Source organism: Trichoderma gamsii (genome assembly GCF_001481775.2).
Source record: "Trichoderma gamsii strain T6085 chromosome Unknown Scaffold_36.2, whole genome shotgun sequence".
In the NCBI taxonomy this organism is placed as follows: Eukaryota; Fungi; Ascomycota; class Sordariomycetes; order Hypocreales; family Hypocreaceae; genus Trichoderma; species Trichoderma gamsii.
This window is the reverse complement of record NW_020171373.1, coordinates 153593-171301: the sequence shown is the minus strand read 5'-3', so window position 1 is coordinate 171301 and position 17709 is coordinate 153593. Positions and strand designations below refer to the sequence as shown.

Below are 17709 nucleotides of genomic sequence, written 5' to 3'. Positions count from 1 at the left end.
ATTTGTGAGGTCAATCGCCTGGCTAAGGAACTCCAGAAGCTCGAGCGAGCAGCCCAGGGTGCTGTGAATCTGCAACTCTTTCGTTAGCTATGTCCATTGCCGCCGCGGATGAAGGGGCCTATACCGTGCCAAAATGATCGTAAGAAACAATATTAGCGATAAGCATGTCTCGCTGTGCAATCGCTGCCATTTGCGGCGTGCGATGTTGCCAATGTTGCAGACTGAACTTGTAGAGCACGCTGTGGTAGAATACCCAGTCCAAGAGAACAGCGTGTTCCCCTTCAATCTCTTGGTGGCCTTGATAGCTTGACTTGACAATGGTCATGCAGCCATCAAAATGTACGGACCAGACGGTCGTCTTGCCACTTGGACAGAGTACCTAGGAATAGATGAGTATGTTGTCCAGCACGTGCGATGATTATAGTATATAAGGGCAGCCAAGCAACTACAGACCTCGTACAGACTCAGCAGCAAGCTTGCAGCAATAGCTTGAGCTCTGCACCGGGGATCTCCAATCCGATCAATGGCGCCTTGCAACGCCGCAACAGCATGCATTTGGTGCCGCGTTGCTTCATCTGACTGTTTAAGATAGAGATACGAAATGGCGTTCATGGCATAGCGAACAGCAAGAGATGAAACTCCATCGTCTGTGAGCGACATACGGCGCAGAAGGCCGCATACATCCTGTCGCAGATCCCCTCGAGAGGTGATGAGTCGAACAGCAGATGATATCTCAGTATCGTCTAAGAGATTGAGAATTGTTAGCTTTGAGCACAAAGCCTCAAATGCTCCCGAACACAGCTTACATATGGGAGATCTGCTAGTCCCGAACCGCGGGAGCTTCGGTGAGCGGGCTGGCGACGGTGGTGACCAGACGCCGATTCTGTTCGCTGTCCCATGAAGTCATCGTCAGTACAAGACATAGGGCTACATCAAGTGTTCGGTAACCCACATTGAGATTTTGCATCAAAGTTCTCGTAGTATAGCATGACGTCCCAGCTGGAGGTGTTCAAGAATGCAAAAGTGTCGGTCGGGTATTTCTGATGTCGAACATTCGCCGTAGCAGCCCGACGCTCGTCGCCGGAACGTGGCCATGATAGATTATAGTCGTAGCCAGAGCAGATCTTCTTTCGCCTTTTGCACGAAGAACATGCCGGCATCAGCTTGTCACAAGCAATCTTGCGGTCTAGAAGCTGTCAGTCATGACGTACCATTAAGATGCTTTCCCTTATGCAGTTCATGGCGCATATTCAAGCAAAAATGGCCAAGAGAACATACTTTTGCAGTTGAGGCATGATTTCTGCCCTCTAGGCTTAGAATTTACGACTTCTTTGTTGGCCGTCATGGCTTCTGGATCTCACTATCTGGTATGTGTTGCTTTTCAGAATGAGCCGCGAGTGCAGATATCATGAGTGGCCTAGAGCCACACAGTGGAAATAACGACCCAGCTCACGGGCTTAAGGCGACTCCGCACCATAATCAGGCAACCTGTAGGTCTCAAAATTGGGCGCTTGACCCAGCCAAGGTTAAACTAAATACAGTGTGATAGAGAAATAGACCGAAATCACTGGAAAACGCATCGTGTAGCGGGTAATTTGTCATATGCACTCAGCTTATATTTCATCAAACGCCGACTTATATCCTCTCGGTATCTTGAAGAATTTTACTCTACTCGATCGAGAGTAACTTGAGAAAATAGATGCGAAATTTGATTATCACTTCTAAATCTACTCATCTTGACTGCAATGACCTCTACCTCTCGAATATCGGTGCTTCCGCGGGTGCGTCGGCATGAGAGTTAGCCATAGTACTCTTAAAGATTTACATCTGATGAGCGCTCAGCTTCAAGGTTGAATTCCATAGTTATGTAGTTAAGTAAGCCGATAACTAGGTGTCATAGCTAGGCCCATTGAATTGTGCAGACCAACACAGAATGACTAGACCTCATAGTCGCCAAGGACTTGCGAATTACAAGAGAGGCTAGACGAGGTTCTTCAGTGCCTATTTGACGTGCGGAATATTCTTGCAATTAATATTTCAGTCAACTTAACAAATCCACCAACTAGCTAAATAATAATTCACGTTGCGAATTCGAAACAACAAAAACAAAACATTTTTTTCTCAATCCCTCTTCTTATGCGCTTGATGTATCGACTACACCATCCAGCTTATACAAAGGCTCAAGTTTCGCGCTGCGCTGGAAAAATATGTATTTCTTAATGAACCATGGTAGCCAAGTACCGACTTGGTACGAAATATGGCGCCGCGTTGGCACGCCAAAGATAAAGTCGAGCTCTTCCAACGTCCGTTTCCTGCACTCAGGTTAGCAGTCTTCATCTTGTGCAATTGAGGTGATGGGTGGGTAACATACATTGTCTCAGGGACGATGAAGAATATGACGACAAATGCAAGCATGTTTAATCCCGCGTAGAATCCAAAAGCGCCAGTTGGCCCAAGTGCCTTCAGGAGCGAAGGGAAAGTAAGACTCAAAGCGCTGCCAACAGCATTGTTGACGCAAATAGTCAGACCGGCACCAAGCTCGCGATGAGACAGAGGGAATGCCTCAGAAAAGTAAATTGATGGCAACGGACCCATACCTTCGTAGAGTTTTAGTATTTTTCCATTTCAATGTAAAAGATTGTACTCACCAGGTCCATAGAAGGCGGTGAAGAGGTAGATGAAGAAGGCAATGCAAGGAATCCGGGCGCTATTGTCGTTGGACATCAAGAAACAGAGTCCGGCGGCAAGGAGACACCAAGCCATATTTGGGAATGTTGTCAAAAGCAAATTTCGACGACCAAAGGTATCCATGGTATATACTGCTGGGAATGCAAAGACAAAGAGAACAAGACCAAAGCCCATTGAGGCGAGCAAGCTGCTGAGAGTCGAATAGCCTGCTTCGACGAAGATTGTTGAGCTATAAAAGGCCATGCTGTGTACCAGTGGTCAGTATATACTTCCCCCCATCTTTCCTCGCAAGAGAAAGTATCACTTACATGTTGATTCCAGAAAACTGTTGGCTGATGACAATCCATCCGCTGGCAACAACCGCGCGGCGCAATCGAGGCACAGAGAATAGCTCCCAGGCTCGGTGCCAAAAGCTGACGCCGGCAAACGCATCTTTCTCTTCCATTACCTGGCAGTGGGCATAGTACAGGTCCCTCGCCGATTGCATCTCGGTATTCCTCAATCGGCAAAATGATTTGAAAGAGTCGGCATATCGCCCCTTTTTCATCAGCCACCGAGGCGATTCTATATTGAAGTGTCAGCTCAATTCTATTCAACAAAATGTTTCGCGAGGAAGCAACAGGAGCCATACCGGGACAAAACCACACAAATATCACGACAGGAATCGCCGGTGCGAAAGCGGATGCAAGCTGGAACCTCCAAGCCAACTTTCCAACCCGATAAAAGATCAGATTACAGCAGTATCCCACAAACATGCCAAATGACACCCAAAGCTGAAAGCTAGTTACCAGCCCACCACGAATAGACGCTGGTGCGACTTCTGCAGAGAAGACGGGAATCGTCGAGATCTTGATACCCATTCCGAGGCCCATAAACAAGCGGCAGATCAGTAAACCCCACCAGTTCTGCGTGAATGCTTGCGCCAAGACTGGAAAGATACAAAATAGCCCCGTGACGAAGACTGTTCCCCGTCGACCAAGAAGGTTATTCACTGGGTCAGCGGCCCATGCGCTGAGGAGGCCAAAGAGAGTTGGGCCCGAGTTGATAACACCAACGAGCCAACCGTTATCTTCAATGCCAAATTCTTTGGGAAAAGATAGGTTTGCGCCATTAGCGCCAGTGTTATCCCAGCCTTGGATTGCTGATCCAAGGGAACAAAGAGCAATGGTATAGTACAGAGCCTTGGGCAAATGCCACCGGTTGGTGACTTCGCGCCTCAGCCAATACTTGTCATCGTCTGTCAGCTCTGGAATATCCTCATAGTCTCTTGGGTTCTGGGCTGCCAGAGCACCTCGGAAAAAGGTATCTTCCTTGTCTTCAAAGCCATATTCACTGCAAAAGGCCCTGACTTGAGATTGCAGGTTATCCTTGGAAATACCCATCAAAGGGTTCCAAATCCTAATAAGGTCGTTAGCTGAGAGATCTAGTGAATATAGAAAGAATGTAAACATACTTGGCGTTGACATTGCGAGAAAGGCTGGGGCCCGAGGGTTCAACATAAGAAATGAACTCATCCTTGGGCTTCAAGTCTGGTGAATGAGCCATGATGGGCAGATGTTCATCAATCTAGTGATCAGTCTTCGAATACAGTACTGGATCGTCGTCTATGGAAACGAAGGGGTTCAGATGCATTCCGGCGCAATATTTATATAATTTTACGATGCTCATCACAACTATCGTATTACCGGTCGAGCCATTACCCCCCATGGGGTTCATTAGGTTCATTAGAGTTCCACAAAACCCCAGGTTTTGGTCCGGCTCGTTCAAAACGGCACCATGGCGTTAGTTCGAAGCGCCGCCTCTCAGCCACATAGAAGTTCGGGTCGAAGTACCGTACGATTACGACACTTGGCAACTTGCGATATCAATCAACTGTTTGCTTATTCCATTGAAATCCGCTGCATCGAGAATATTGGTTTCCATCTTGCTGCCTGTCATTTGACAAGAGGTTTTCTGTAAAGGTCAATTGTCATGGCTATTGTAACCTGGAATATCACGAACAGATTATATATGTATTCTAGGTAATCACCTATTGACGCGAACCATTCTCTCTTTGTACAGTAGAGCGCAAAACGGTGCCGCCCTTTAAATTCAGACTATGTTATTCCCCATCTATTCCCCTGCGTGTATTCCACGCCATGCCACTCGCCACCCGATGTCCTGATCCTTTAGCAACTTTCCCTCTCTGTTCCTTTCGGCCTCTGCCCTGCGTGTCCTCTGATCTAAACTGAAAGGGTGGAGATTCCCTCCCTTGCCCTGCGTGTGTTTCTTGGCAAAGGCTGTGACCTCACAAAATTTAGCCATTTAGGCGTCTCTCCGTTAGTTAGCGGTAGATGGGTTCGGCACCGAATCCTAAACTTTAGACTTTCCCCGCAAACAACGCAACCTGGGTATGCATAGTTGCCCTGCGTGTGTTCGACTTTTGACCTGTGCAGGTCCGCAAAACAAGGTGAGGAGATTGGCGTTTTAGCAACGAAATAGCGGCACGGCATGTGGGAGGGTATGAAATGTCCACTTGTAATGAGTATTGATGTCGTAATTTGACACACTAGCATGTGATGAACCCTTGGATTATTTGGTTCCTGTGCAGGTCTTGGGCGGTAGTCGGCCCAGTTGAACCCGAAATAAGATCAGCGTTGATAGTACAATACAATTCGCAAGAGTATATGAAAGGTGGCCGGGCCCGTAATTAATCGATATATAAACCTGTCTCAGCATCGCCTTCAGTCCAGACACCACAGCGCAAGTCTTGTTCAGAATAACACTTGACCATCTGAAACTCACTCAACGACCGAATCTTTATTGTATTGTATACACAATGGGAAGTAAGGAATCTCAGACATGGCTCGACAAGCTCGAGGAGCAGCGTAAGCCGATCTCTCACACGACTCTGAAAACGATGAGTATAAACTGACCCGAATCTCAGTCAATGTCGATGTCGACTGGATGGATCCTGAATACATCAAGGCCATGCCAATCAAGCCGCATGACCAGACCAGTAACCAACTCTGGGTTGATATCCAACTTAACCACCCATCCAACGCCGAACTCTTGGTCAAAACTACGAAAGAGCTACAAGATCAGGGCTGGTTGGCCATATACACAAGAATGGTACGTTTCACTTCTTCTGATTAGATATAAAGCTCTTCATTTAACGAACATATACAAGGCCGTCTTGATGTGCAAGAAGAACATCGACTTGATCCAAGGCCGTGTCCTGCTTCAAACCCTACCGTCGAAGGCGTACGATACACAGGCGACTCTAGACCACGCTCGGCTGTACGACAAGGAGTTTGCTAGAGCTGGCATCAGCCGAGATCGATACTGCATCAAGATCCCATCCACTGGCCCGGCCTTGAATGCAGCCAAAATCCTGAGCTCTGAGGGAATCCCAACGCTCGGAACAGCATTGTTTGGCCTCCCGCAAGCCATAGCCTGCAGCCAGGCGGGTATGCTGTACATCAGCCCGTACTTTAACGGTTTGTTAAAAGCTCTCACATTCTGGGGTATACGCGACAAAAGCTAAGAAAACAGCTAGAAACTAGAGCACACGATGATTTATCGCTCTGGCCCGACGTTGAAGATCCCGCGACCCAACATCCCATGAGCGCTCGAGTCTTCCAGATCCTCGAAACGTACCGACGACTATACAAAGAGACTGGCAAGGAGCAGCCACTTCTAAAGAATGCCAGGTGAGATACATGAAATTCGGAAAGTCCTCAACGCCGAATCCATTGACTAAACTTTTTTTTTTTTGTCAAGTTTCATCTCTGCCAAAGAAGCCATGGCGGCGGGGGAGTTGGGCTGCCACTCAGCCACCATCTCTCATACCGTCTTGGACCAACTCGCCAAGCTCAAGTATGATGGTACCAAGCAGCCCGGTGAGGGCGCGCCCAAGCCTGTCCATGTATACAAGAACGCTCCTCCGGCTTCTGAAAGGCTTCGCAAGTTGGCCAAGATCGATCCTCTTGCTGCTGCAGAATGGGATGGCAAGCTGGCTAGCACTGACATCGATTACCTCGCCAACGGCGGCGCAGAACTGGCCAAGGCAATTGAGGCTGATCCCATTACCAAGGAAAGATTGGCGATCGCTTTAGAGCTCTTTACTGGTGGTGAGAACAGGAGCAAGGATAAGATTGACACGACGCTTCGAGCTCTCTGAGTGTGCCGCAGAAATAGGGCATTGTTTTGGTAGTTCCAGTCCAGAACGTATGGATGCCCTGCGTATTGGTGTTGGTAGAGGCGGATGAGAGTAGTTTGAGATTCCTCAATCAGTACCACTTGTCATCAGCCATTATAGATATATGAATCGTTATGATATGACGATGGATCAGTCATGTGCATCATTGTCGTGTTGAAATGCAGGGTTTCTCCATCTAGATTATTGCTAGCCATGCCATACGCCATCGGTAGATGAGTGTAGGATGGTGATTTATTGAGTGTATCAGCGTGAAACTCGCCATTTAGAGGAATCGAGTTGGGGATTGAGAAGTTCATTTCAGCGGGCATCCATGGAATCCCCGTGCCCGCAGATGTTGATGTTGGTGGCAATTCTGTCTCAGCTGCCGGAACTAAGACTGCCTCGGGTGGAAGCTCGTGTTCTGTAGGCGTGAATGAAGACTGCTCTTCTAGATATATCGGGCCACTGCCTGCCGGTCCCTGCTCTTCGCCCATTCCAATAGATGAAATGCTACTTCTTAGCATCGCAGCGTCTATCTCGCCCATTATTGGCATTGGAGCAGTCTCGGGATCATCAGCTATAACTCGGGCCTGATGCACTTCGAGGCCAGCGTTCAACCGCCATGTGTTGAGCTCAGAGAGGAGTTCATCACGTTCGGCTGCAAGACGATGAAGCTTCCGGTCGGATTCGACTATTCTCTGCTGCTCGGCTTTGTGGAGTGCAACGCTTTGGTCGATGACGACGTGTTTTGATAGTCGGTTCGGGTCGGTTGATCGCAGTGACGGTATGAGGCTCGCAAGCGTCTGTAGTCCATGCCTATTAGCTTCATAACGCAGAGAGGGTACAAGTAGACATCTCATCGTATTAGTCCCACTTACTGTCAATCGCTCCTTGAAAGCCTCCCGCCGCGATCTTTCAAACACCCGATGGGCTGCTCGATCATCTGCCGTCCAGTTCCTAATTCGCTTCTTCTTGTTCCTGTCCGGCGGCGACTGTGTGTTCGCCGAAATGCCCTGCTCTGCCATGGGAGGCGAAGTGTTCTCGGTGGATGACATGCCCGTGGCGGAAATGCGGCAGGGCGCTGTCAAGACGGCAACAAAGGACGGTGAATCTCGGCGCAGCGTCCGCAGCTAGACAGGAGCCGGAACGCGTCTTCAGTAGTCTCGAGGGCCTACCGTCGCATATCGAGGCATCGTGAGATGGCAAAGAGGGGAAGCTTGGAGTTGTGACGGCGGTGGCGAGGCTGGGCTCTTAGCGCTCATGTGCTCAGGTGCTCACGCTTCAGCGCTTCTAGCGGCCGAGTTTTAAGCTCCGAGTGGGAATCTGGGGTGCATGAACCGCTAAGCCTACCCCGGCGGGAGGGGACCTCTGCTGAAAACTCAGCTGACCACATGCATTTCGACGGGCGGCAACGTGGACAGAATGACCCTGCAGATATGTAGACATATGTAGACGTGTCAATATTCTGTCTCAGTTCAAGTCGAGATAATTTTGTCTTCATGGAGACTCAAGAGTGCTGAGCAATAGCAACGCGAATCAGGAGAGTCTCGTCTGCTCTAAAGCTTCCACTTAACTTCTACATGTAGGTGGGCATCATCTCAGCTAAGATTCCAGACTCAAAGGCCGCATCTCATCCGGAGCAACAGGAACGAGAAATATTATGAATAGAAATGTGGCATTAATTTTATACAGTTATTCATCGTGCAGCGCTTCTAAAAGTGTCGTCGTCCCATTATAACGTCATTGCATCACGCCCATATTGTTCCCTTGGTACCATCCAGACATGTCCGTTACTGCATCCAACCCCCCCAAGCCTCCGAAGCTATCATCCATCATGCCCATGCCCCCAAAGTCTTCCGCATTCATGAAATACGACAGCCAGTCCGTCGACATGAACGAGTCCAGCGTCGCGCTCGGATAAGCAGGGAACTCGGCCATCATGTCTGGAAGATCCGCCAAAGAGAGCGGCTGCGAGCCCAGCGCCGGTTCGCCTGGAGGCAGCAGCCCTTCTCCTGGGGCAAGAATTGCGTCCGCCGGCGCCGAAGTGACAAATCCTTCCACCGTAGAGAGGAGTGCATCCCCATATGGACTGTTGCCGGATTGAGACGAGACGCTGGTGCCGTCGGTCATGCTCATCGATGGCGCAGCGCTTCCAGGTTGAGAATCTGCAGAGGAGAGCAACGGAACCCCCTTTGGAAATTCTTGCCGCGGGGAAAACCGTCTCATGGTTGCGGAGAAGATTCGATCCAAGACATCGCGGCTCCGCTTTGCCTCGGGCCAGTACTCTCCAGTTGCACTGAGGACATCCGACGCCGCCTTCAGAGACTGTGTCAGGCACTCAAAGTTGACATGTTCGGCAATGCTGTCCGGTGTCCAGACGCAGTAGAAGATGGTCATGATACATAGGAATAATGAGTGGACAGTAAGCCATCCGTAGCGCAGCTGGTTCTCGTTATGGAGCTTCGCGTAGAGCTTGCTGCACGCGATGGCGCTGCTGAAACATTCGCCCATGGCCGCTTTTGTGGGTTGTTGGAACACAGGGTTGGGACGCAGGATAAGCATCATCAGTTCATGGTATCGGATCTCACAGAGATCATTTAGGTAAGCCATGCGATCGCCATCAGGATGCTTGGGGATTTCTTGTCGCCATTTCCGTATGCGGTTTATTGCGTCCGTACGCCATGCTGACATGTCGGTAATGGCGGGAGTTACATATGGCGGATAGCTTCGGTCAGTGCAAAAGATGACAACCTTGATTTCAGAGCTGAGCCTGGCGTATTTGAAGAGATGGATTGCGCTTGACATTGTTGAATGACTTCCAAGAGGTCTCGGAGAGGCCCGTACTCCTTCCTCGGTCAGCTCATCGTCGTTTACGTCCAAGGGTATCTATTCGTGTGTCAGTGGAAACAGTCTGGTTTTGTGAGGACGCCTTGTGACCTACTCTTAATTCACATTGCTCGTCGAAAAAGCCCAGCGGCCGCCCCATTGTAGTGCAGAGCTGTCGGTTCATGGCATATGTGCACCAAAAGATTCTCGTGCGGAGTTCGATTTGAAGGGGGTTAAAGTGGCGAGGATTTCGAACATCGCGATGCAAGCCTAGTTCCAAACATGAGGCCAGCGAATGGTAGTGAAGTTGCCAAAGATTCAGTCCCGACGATGGGTCATGGAGAGTATACATTTCCAGCAATAAGAGGCATTGGCAAGTAGCGAGGGACGGCGTTCTGAAAACGGTATCCAGACGCTGCAAAGCAGAAGCATAATAACCTTCGCCCAGCATATGCCGCCGCGACCGCCGACCATAAATCGTGGCTCCGATTGCCAGAACCATAAAGACGTGGAACTCTTCCAGGGGATCCAATAGTGCTCCGTTGTAAACCCTGTCAATGATGGCAAGGAGAGTGGGCTCATGTAAGAAAGGCCACGGAAGATGAACAGAGTCGAGGTATATCTGAGTGAGGAATAGGGTTTGTCTCTTGTCATTGGGAAAGTCTTTTGCTTGCAGGTCAACTAAATCTCCAGGTAAGAGCTCGTCGTTGTCGTCGCTTCCGGTGCCGCGAAGATTTACTGTCTCGATGTCTGCAACATGCGCCAAGCCCGCAAGCACGAATTTGGTGAAGAAGAGGCCGCTGGAGGGGCCCAAGTATCGAAGGTCTGAGCCACCGGAGATAGATACGAGACTCATTTGCTCCGTGATCTCATGAGGTGAAGACTCTTCTGGGGAATCTTTAGAGTTCAGGCGCGCTGCTTTAGCTGGTGATGGCCGTCCTGGCCCTGCGCCGAGGTCAACATCTGGACATCTATCACGAACAATGGATTCCAGCCATGAAACTCGCGATTCAAGGTCCGTTAGATAGCTGTACAAGGTTGGATAGTGTTAGTTCACTGCACCAGAAAGCGCCGCAACAAATGCCGCCCGTAGTTGAAGCTGAAGGTCTCACTTTCGAGGTATTTCACGCGAGGTACCGCCATCCACACACCGGACGCCGGCTTTCTGACAGCCTGTACATGCCGGTAGAACTCCATCACACTAAACATTTTACAGGGTCAGTCAACTTCATAGCAGCCTCTTTGAAGGCAGCTGGGTCGCAGAAATACGTGCCCTAATCTTCCGTTTTTGACATCTCACACAAGCTGCGCTTATCCGGGCCCGAGTCCTCGCTCTTCTGTGAGTGGGTTGAGTGGCGGGTTGTTGCGAATCGCGGTCTGTAATCGAGTCGCTGGGGCTGGTTCTTTGCTCCATTCCGGGGTATTTCTTGGGAGTATAAATGAAACTCTCATGAACCAAAAACGTTTTCACTGCTCTGTGGACGCTGTCCTACATGTAGTGAGTGAGTGAGCGCCGAGGCCTTTGTCTCATGCGGCTTCGGATGCGGAGCTTACGGCGCATTCATTATCAAGCAAGGTTGATTGTCACGTGAGGGCGAGATTAGTTATTCGCTTGTCGGCTATAAGAAGCGCGGCATTTGTCAGCCCAGCTACTACGAATAAGGTTTTCTACCTACCTAGGTAGCAAGGCCTGCGATCTCTTCTGGTTTCTTCTACCTACACTACAGGTACTGGCTACATAGATAGCGTCTATCAGAAATAGAAAGGTAGTCAAGGCCCATATTCATTTCCTGTTGACAACTTTTTCGACGCCTGGGGAGTTGCCAAGACATCCGGGCAACTCTGGGCTTTGAGCTTTCAGAAACAGCTGTTGAGCCCATAACTCTTCGTACTGCCAACTAGTCGCAACCATCCGCTAATCATATACGTGTGCTCAAGACACTATGACGGTAAGAGTTTAGGTAGCTCTACTAGTAAGTACATGTAGGCGTTAAAATGATGATGTAAGCTTGTGGCCAGCGGTTTGCTATGACCTAGGTAGTGCCCGGCAGTTGGATATTCAGCAGCTCATAAGGGAAGTATGCTGGGTTAGTGGTTGAGACATAAATCGCCAAAGTGTCAGTATGATATCACTATGCGTGGATTTTGGCCACAATGGGCAGACATGATAGGTAACTCATCACAATTGGCGGCTAAAGAGAAACGACAAGATAAGAGAGAGAAAATGAGAGAGAAGGAAAAGAGAAGGGAAGGGAAGGAAGATAAGGGGAAGGAAGAGAAGGGAGGGGAAGGGAAGAGTAAGGTGGAAGGGCTTTCATCGCTCATCAAACACCAAAGATTCTATGAGGGGAGGGACGGGATACTGTTTCAGAACTTGTGATGTTAGCGCAATGCTAGACAAGAGAGATGATATGATCAAGAAAATTGAGATAGAGTTGTAAGAGTCTATTATACGCCGAAATACCCATCTAAGTCTAAGTAATCTATATCAAAGCCCAATGTCATTTTTTGCTTCTAAACGTCTACCGCTTGACCCAAAATTCATTACTTCATTACCAGAGTGAGAGGTCTGTTTCTCCTTTGCTCCACCAGCCAGAGTGGTCAGCCGCTTAGTTCTGCGCAACAAGGACAGCGCGGTATCGGACGTCGCCCTTGACCAGTCTGGCCATGGCATCGGTCATGCCGGTCTCGTTGAGCGGGAACTTTTCGATCTGGGGAGTAATGTTGTGAAGAGCACAGAACTTGAGCATCTTGCGCATCTCAGTGGTGGAGACAACGACTGAGCCCTGGATTCGGATACCCTTCATGACAAGCTGGAACAGGACAATCTTGGAGGGGTTGAAGTCGACTGCGAGAGGGTAGATAGCGCTGTTGGGTGCCATCAAAGGAAGGACGCTAAAAGATTATCAGTTAGTATTATTGATGCAGTTGCTTGGCGGGCAGGCCTTTTCAGTCAAAAACTTACGCGTCGAAATCAATCTGGGCATTTCCACAGAGGAGAAGGTGGTTGATGGGCTCCATCTTGTCCTCGAATTTCTCTCCTCGGCGGAGAACGTGGAACTCCTGAGCGCCGAATTCCATAGCCTCCTGGCGCTTAGACTCGCTGCTGGAAAGGACAACAACGTGGCAGCCCATGGCAGCGGCCATCTTGATAGCAATGTGGCCGAGACCACCGATGCCCATGATAGCAACGCGGTCAGTGGACTTGATTCCATACTGGTCGAGGACGGTCCAGACAGTAGCACCACCGCACATCAATGGAGCGGCATCAGCGGGGTCGATTTCATCGGGGATCTTGAAGACACAGCGGGCATCGAGGACAGCTCCGGAAGAGAAGCTGCCAATGTCGAAACCGGCATTGCCATACGAAACGGCCTGAGAGCAGTACTGGTCCCAGCCTAGAGATTATTGTCGGTTAGTATTGCCGTGCATTGTAGTGATTCATCGGCTGTGAGCTATGGCTTACCAGTCAAGCACTCCATGCAGTTACCGCAGACTTGGCGAATGTATCCAAATCCGGCAACATCACCGACCTTGAGGTCCTTGACGGCAGGGCCGACCTGCTTGACAATTCCGACGCCCTCGTGTCCGAGAGTGATATCGGCGTGTCTGTAGTGGAGATCGGTACCGCAAAGGCCGGAGTGGGTCAACTCAAGGTAAACATCATTCGGGCGAAGCTCTGTGGTAATGGTCTTGCGAACTGGGGTCTCGCCCTCAGCACCGCGGTAGACTTCGTAGGTAACCTGGCCGCTCATTCTGATTATGTTGATATGGTGTTGTGAATTTGTGAGGTTATAATTATGATTATGTATGTTGTAAAATTGAAGGAGTTTGGAATTGGGGTTTCAGTGTATTTGGTTTATAGGAGTTGTTGTTGTTGTTGTTGTTGTTGTTGATGTTCTTCTAGATGAGCAGAACTGTATCGAGGGGCCGGCCCGCGGCTCTTTAATACTCGCATCACGGCAACTCTTCCATCATCAATTGATATCATTTTTCGGCGTTTCTAATCTTAGCACCGATAAAACACAGATCTCAAGGAGAATTACAAACACGCTCTTGCATAACCGAGGAAACCCACCGCGTCACAGCGTCTATTTTTCAGCTACCGGAAGATCCCATCGACGGAAGATGCTCCTTGCGTACGGCATCTCCCGTACAGTTACGCATTAGGCTTAGTGAAGCGGCAGCCGTAGCGCAAGTGCTTCGAAAAAGCTTCTAGGCCGTAAATGAAAGAAATTTTCTGAGCATTTTGCGGGTCTTTCAAACAACTAGTGACATCATGTCCGAAACCTGCTTATCTCATCGCTCCAAACCCTCGACTCAGCCAATGAAAGAGAGAGTTAGAGAGACTTAGTTCAGTTATCTGTTGTGAGGTTTCGAGTTGCGTTATCAGGAGAAAATGCGTATACGCAAGATAACGCCGAAAGTCCAGGCAGATTAAAAAGCCAACGGACCTTTCCGAGTAGACGCTAGTTGATGGAATCGATAACTTCTGCCCATCTTACGTAGCGGACAAGACGAGTAGAATTGATACACAGCTGGATACCTAGTCATCATCGAGAATCTTGCTTGTACTAATGTACGAGTCGGTAGCCGTCTATCCGTATATAGATAATATGCAGGGACTTTTGCCACCCTCCGATAGAGCCAGATTTTACAGTAGAGTCCTTTTGAGCTAAAATACAGGTAATGCTGTCACGTAGGAGTACATGGGGGATGCGAAACAGTACTGGGGTCCGCTAGGCGATAGCTTCAGCCAGTCAACTGGGGTGCAAGCGGGCCGCAAAACACCACGGGAAAGGCGTTATATCTAAGCAGCATTGCAGCAACACCTTCAGCTGGAAATAGGAAGAAGGGGCAAAGAGAGAGAATGCTCCAAGCTATTTTACAGTGCATATGGAATTAAAGGTCGAAACTTTCCAACCGAGCAGCTCCTGGGATTTCTGTGCACCATGAACGATCATCAATGTGTTCGATCCAGCATCGCACCATCCACTTGGTTGCTCAGTCTAAGATAATTTAAGGCACGCCGTGGGAAGAAGAACAGTGATAGGCTTATGCCCAATTCACATACAAAAGTGGATTCACATGTCACTTTTCTTCTTGCACCAAATGATAGGGTAGGTGGCCAAAGATCGATCGGCTTTTTCGGCATGCAACCATCAATTGCCAAATCTCCACCAAGCTATAACAAAGTCTAGTCAGGCAAAGATTCAATACTCAGGAAGGTCAGTAACCTTTTTTTTTTTTTTTTTTTTTTTCTTTTTTTTTTATAAAAAAAAAGAGTACAAATAAGTGTATGGTGTGTCCTGCATGAGCAGAATGCAAGAGAATATGTGCGCTGATTCACAATCAAGTGATGTCATGTAGAATGCGGTAGCAGAGTTGAACAGAAGATTCATGTACTCAGTAGTGGCTAAAAGTTGAACAAATCCTCAGGAGACATTTCGTCAATGCCTGGCATCAGGTCCCAGTCAATCTCGGTAAGAACGCTCCAGCCTTGGTCCCATTCCATTGCTGCCGAGGTAAAATGAGACTCGTCTGGCCCAGACTCCACTCCGGCGCCTCCCATAAACCCACCGAGATTGGTCCGGTCAAGTCCGCGATGGCTAATATATTGGAGCGAAAATCCATTTAAACTCCAAGGGTTTTCCACGGCCGGGTTATTATCTCCCGCATCGGCTGGATAATAAGGGTGAGGCGGAAGAGGAAGAGATGGGTCGGAGAGATCATCGACATCATGGCCGACCGACTGTGGTGCATTTCGCGGATTATGGGACTGTAGGTGGCGAGACCGTTTGCGAATCACCACGCCAAAATACGGTATCACAACTTCCCGATGTGCGTCCGATGTGTCGGGCCCTTCCGTGCTGAGCATTCGAAGCACTTTTCGACACTGTGCTGCAACTTTGCAGTCGCTCTTGAGCTCTTCATCGTGTAAAATCTTGTCGGTAGCCGCCACCAGCTCCAGGCCTTCTTCCACACTTGGTGAGGGGAATGCAGCGCTGCAATGAAATGTCCCAACAAGGAGAACTACCGCGGCAGTGAAACAGGCGAAATCCGTTGTCTGGCATTCGAATAAACAGTAGCCCGACTTGTTTCTGCAGCGCAACACCCGGTATCTCCTCAAGATCTGTTTTGCCGCTTCTATGCAGGCCATTCTGCTAAAGTAATGAGGCGAACTTATTGCCGAGTCGACTAAGAATGGCAAGTGAAGGTATAGTTTGACCCAATAAAAGTATAACTGCTGTAACAGCTGTTCTCTGAGATTGTCCGACTCGAATGGCTGTCGTGATTGTTCTATATCACTCGGGACCATCCACCAATCTTTTGGTAGTGACGACGCAATCGATTCCAGTTCCTCATCCAATTCTATGGCTTTTGCGTAAGAAGGCTTGCTAGGAGCCATATTTCGGTCAATAATCTTTCCAGAAATGACCGCACAGTTGAGAACGAAGTAAAAGCCTGGGGACATTCCGGATGCAGTAATAGCAGATTGATAATGGTTGTCATTGAGCCCATAAGGCAACCCCAGTAGCATGCTACTGAATCGGTCACCATGATAAACTGCACACCACAGCCTCAGCTCCGTCGGAGAATAGTTGCTGCCGATACAAATACCCTGCGCATAGTCAGATAAAGCATACATTCTTCAATGAATCAATGCAGCAACGCACCATCAGCTGAATTGCAGCTATGCCCTTCTTCCATACCAGCCATGATCTCTTTGGCTGGCCGCAATCGGTATATGATTTGGCAAGCAGTATCAGGCATTCCAAGCCCTCTATAGTTGCCGTATAATTAATATCTGAGATCACAAGCTCATCTACAAGGGTGAAGATATAACGGTGCTTGTTCATGCTCCTCGCAAATGCAATGGCAAGGGCGCCTATGTCGGCTGGTTTGCTGCTTGTATAAGTTCGCTTCGCAAAGGCCTCTATTGTCTGAGACGGGGCTTCAGAAATGGCGTATGCCTTTTGACGGAAGCTGTCCCACCACGACCCCTTCTCAGCCAAGACGGACATTATCGTGTCATAGCTCGGCAGTATTGAACGCAAAGTGGAGCATATACGTGCAGATTTGCTAACAAGAGGGTTGTTATTATATACTCGCAGACTTCGACCTCTGTCTGGCAGTCGGGCGTAAGTCGATTCGTTACCCGTTGCCACCAAGCCAAAAGACTGGACCGATTCGGCTTTTGTTAAATTTGAAAGCTATGAATAAGGTCAAGAGTTAATGTCAAATGCTTATTTTGCCAATGATCTTGTTTACCTTGGCATCGAGTAGTAAAGAGACGATCGGTGCAGAGTCGATCTTTTCCGATAACATGAGATCAGATGTCTCCGCATCTTCCAAGAGCTTCTCAGGCTGATCAATAGAAGTTTCAGCTTGATCTTTAGCTTTTCTCCCATTTTTGGATTCTTTATGAAGAGCACTTCGCTTGGACTCTGAAACTCTCGGATCTTCGCTGCCCTGCTCAATACAGCGTGCACCGCGCGATTTGCACAATATGCACTCGCGATCTCCGGGTGAATAAATGCACCGGGTTTTACGTCTTCTACCTGGTAAATAGTTATCAATATCTGCTAATACTTCATTGGGAAATCGTTTACACGGTATAATGCACGGAATGGGGTCATATGCAACGCGTCTGTAATTGGTACCTGGTTGTACATACATTCGGTGCAGCTTCGGGTTCCCTTCCGCATCTTCTTCGCGCGACGAGCGGGCGGGTTTGCCTGATTTCGAGATTCCTCCATCTCGGATGAAGTGTTTAGAATAGGTTGAGAGCAAAACTCGGATTTACGGCAAATAAACTCCCATCCGGACGTATGATATAATAGGTGTAAAGAGTCGTCCGCGGACGAGTCAATCATGGGCATCATCGCTGACTCGTCCGCTCACGTGATCGGACATCTGTCTCGACTTGCTACTGCTTCCCTTCACTTAGTCCGCAATTTCGTCCATTTTGTCTGTACTGTGAGTACATGCGTCTCGGATTTAGCTGAAAGGGC

The 17709-nt window shown here is 48.9% G+C and overlaps 6 protein-coding genes across 6 annotated transcripts; 1 reads left to right on the top strand and 5 right to left on the bottom strand.

Moving 5' to 3' along the window:
- Positions 1–2134: 2134 nt before the first annotated feature.
- Positions 2135–4233, bottom strand: TGAM01_v208516 (hypothetical protein; the record flags this gene model as incomplete). Its single annotated transcript, XM_018806665.1, has 6 exons — positions 2135–2312; positions 2372–2597; positions 2649–2932; positions 2997–3252; positions 3320–4086; positions 4142–4233. The coding sequence occupies 6 exons, from the start codon at positions 4231–4233 to the stop codon at positions 2135–2137; spliced, it is 1803 nt and encodes a 600-aa protein (XP_018660135.1).
- A 1273-nt stretch (positions 4234–5506) lies between these two features.
- TGAM01_v208515 (transaldolase) lies at positions 5507–6850 on the top strand (the record flags this gene model as incomplete). The annotated part of the gene is made up of 5 exons (XM_018806664.1): positions 5507–5555; positions 5615–5799; positions 5858–6167; positions 6227–6380; positions 6451–6850. 5 exons carry the CDS (start codon positions 5507–5509, stop codon positions 6848–6850), a joined length of 1098 nt encoding a protein of 365 aa, XP_018660134.1.
- A 125-nt stretch (positions 6851–6975) lies between these two features.
- Positions 6976–8061, bottom strand: TGAM01_v208514 (hypothetical protein; the record flags this gene model as incomplete). Its single annotated transcript, XM_018806663.1, has 3 exons — positions 6976–7671; positions 7747–7998; positions 8044–8061. 3 exons carry the CDS (start codon positions 8059–8061, stop codon positions 6976–6978), a joined length of 966 nt encoding a protein of 321 aa, XP_018660133.1.
- A 547-nt stretch (positions 8062–8608) lies between these two features.
- On the bottom strand, positions 8609–11259 carry TGAM01_v208513 (hypothetical protein; the record flags this gene model as incomplete). Its single annotated transcript, XM_018806662.1, has 3 exons — positions 8609–9754; positions 9810–10722; positions 11249–11259. 3 exons carry the CDS (start codon positions 11257–11259, stop codon positions 8609–8611), a joined length of 2070 nt encoding a protein of 689 aa, XP_018660132.1.
- Positions 11260–12303: 1044 nt separating this feature from the next.
- TGAM01_v208512 (hypothetical protein) lies at positions 12304–13449 on the bottom strand (the record flags this gene model as incomplete). The annotated part of the gene is made up of 3 exons (XM_024550351.1): positions 12304–12589; positions 12660–13092; positions 13161–13449. The coding sequence occupies 3 exons, from the start codon at positions 13447–13449 to the stop codon at positions 12304–12306; spliced, it is 1008 nt and encodes a 335-aa protein (XP_024404906.1).
- A 1661-nt stretch (positions 13450–15110) lies between these two features.
- TGAM01_v208511 (hypothetical protein) lies at positions 15111–17454 on the bottom strand (the record flags this gene model as incomplete). Its single annotated transcript, XM_018806660.1, has 4 exons — positions 15111–16316; positions 16372–16908; positions 16967–17256; positions 17373–17454. The coding sequence occupies 4 exons, from the start codon at positions 17452–17454 to the stop codon at positions 15111–15113; spliced, it is 2115 nt and encodes a 704-aa protein (XP_018660130.1).
- Positions 17455–17709: the final 255 nt, after the last annotated feature.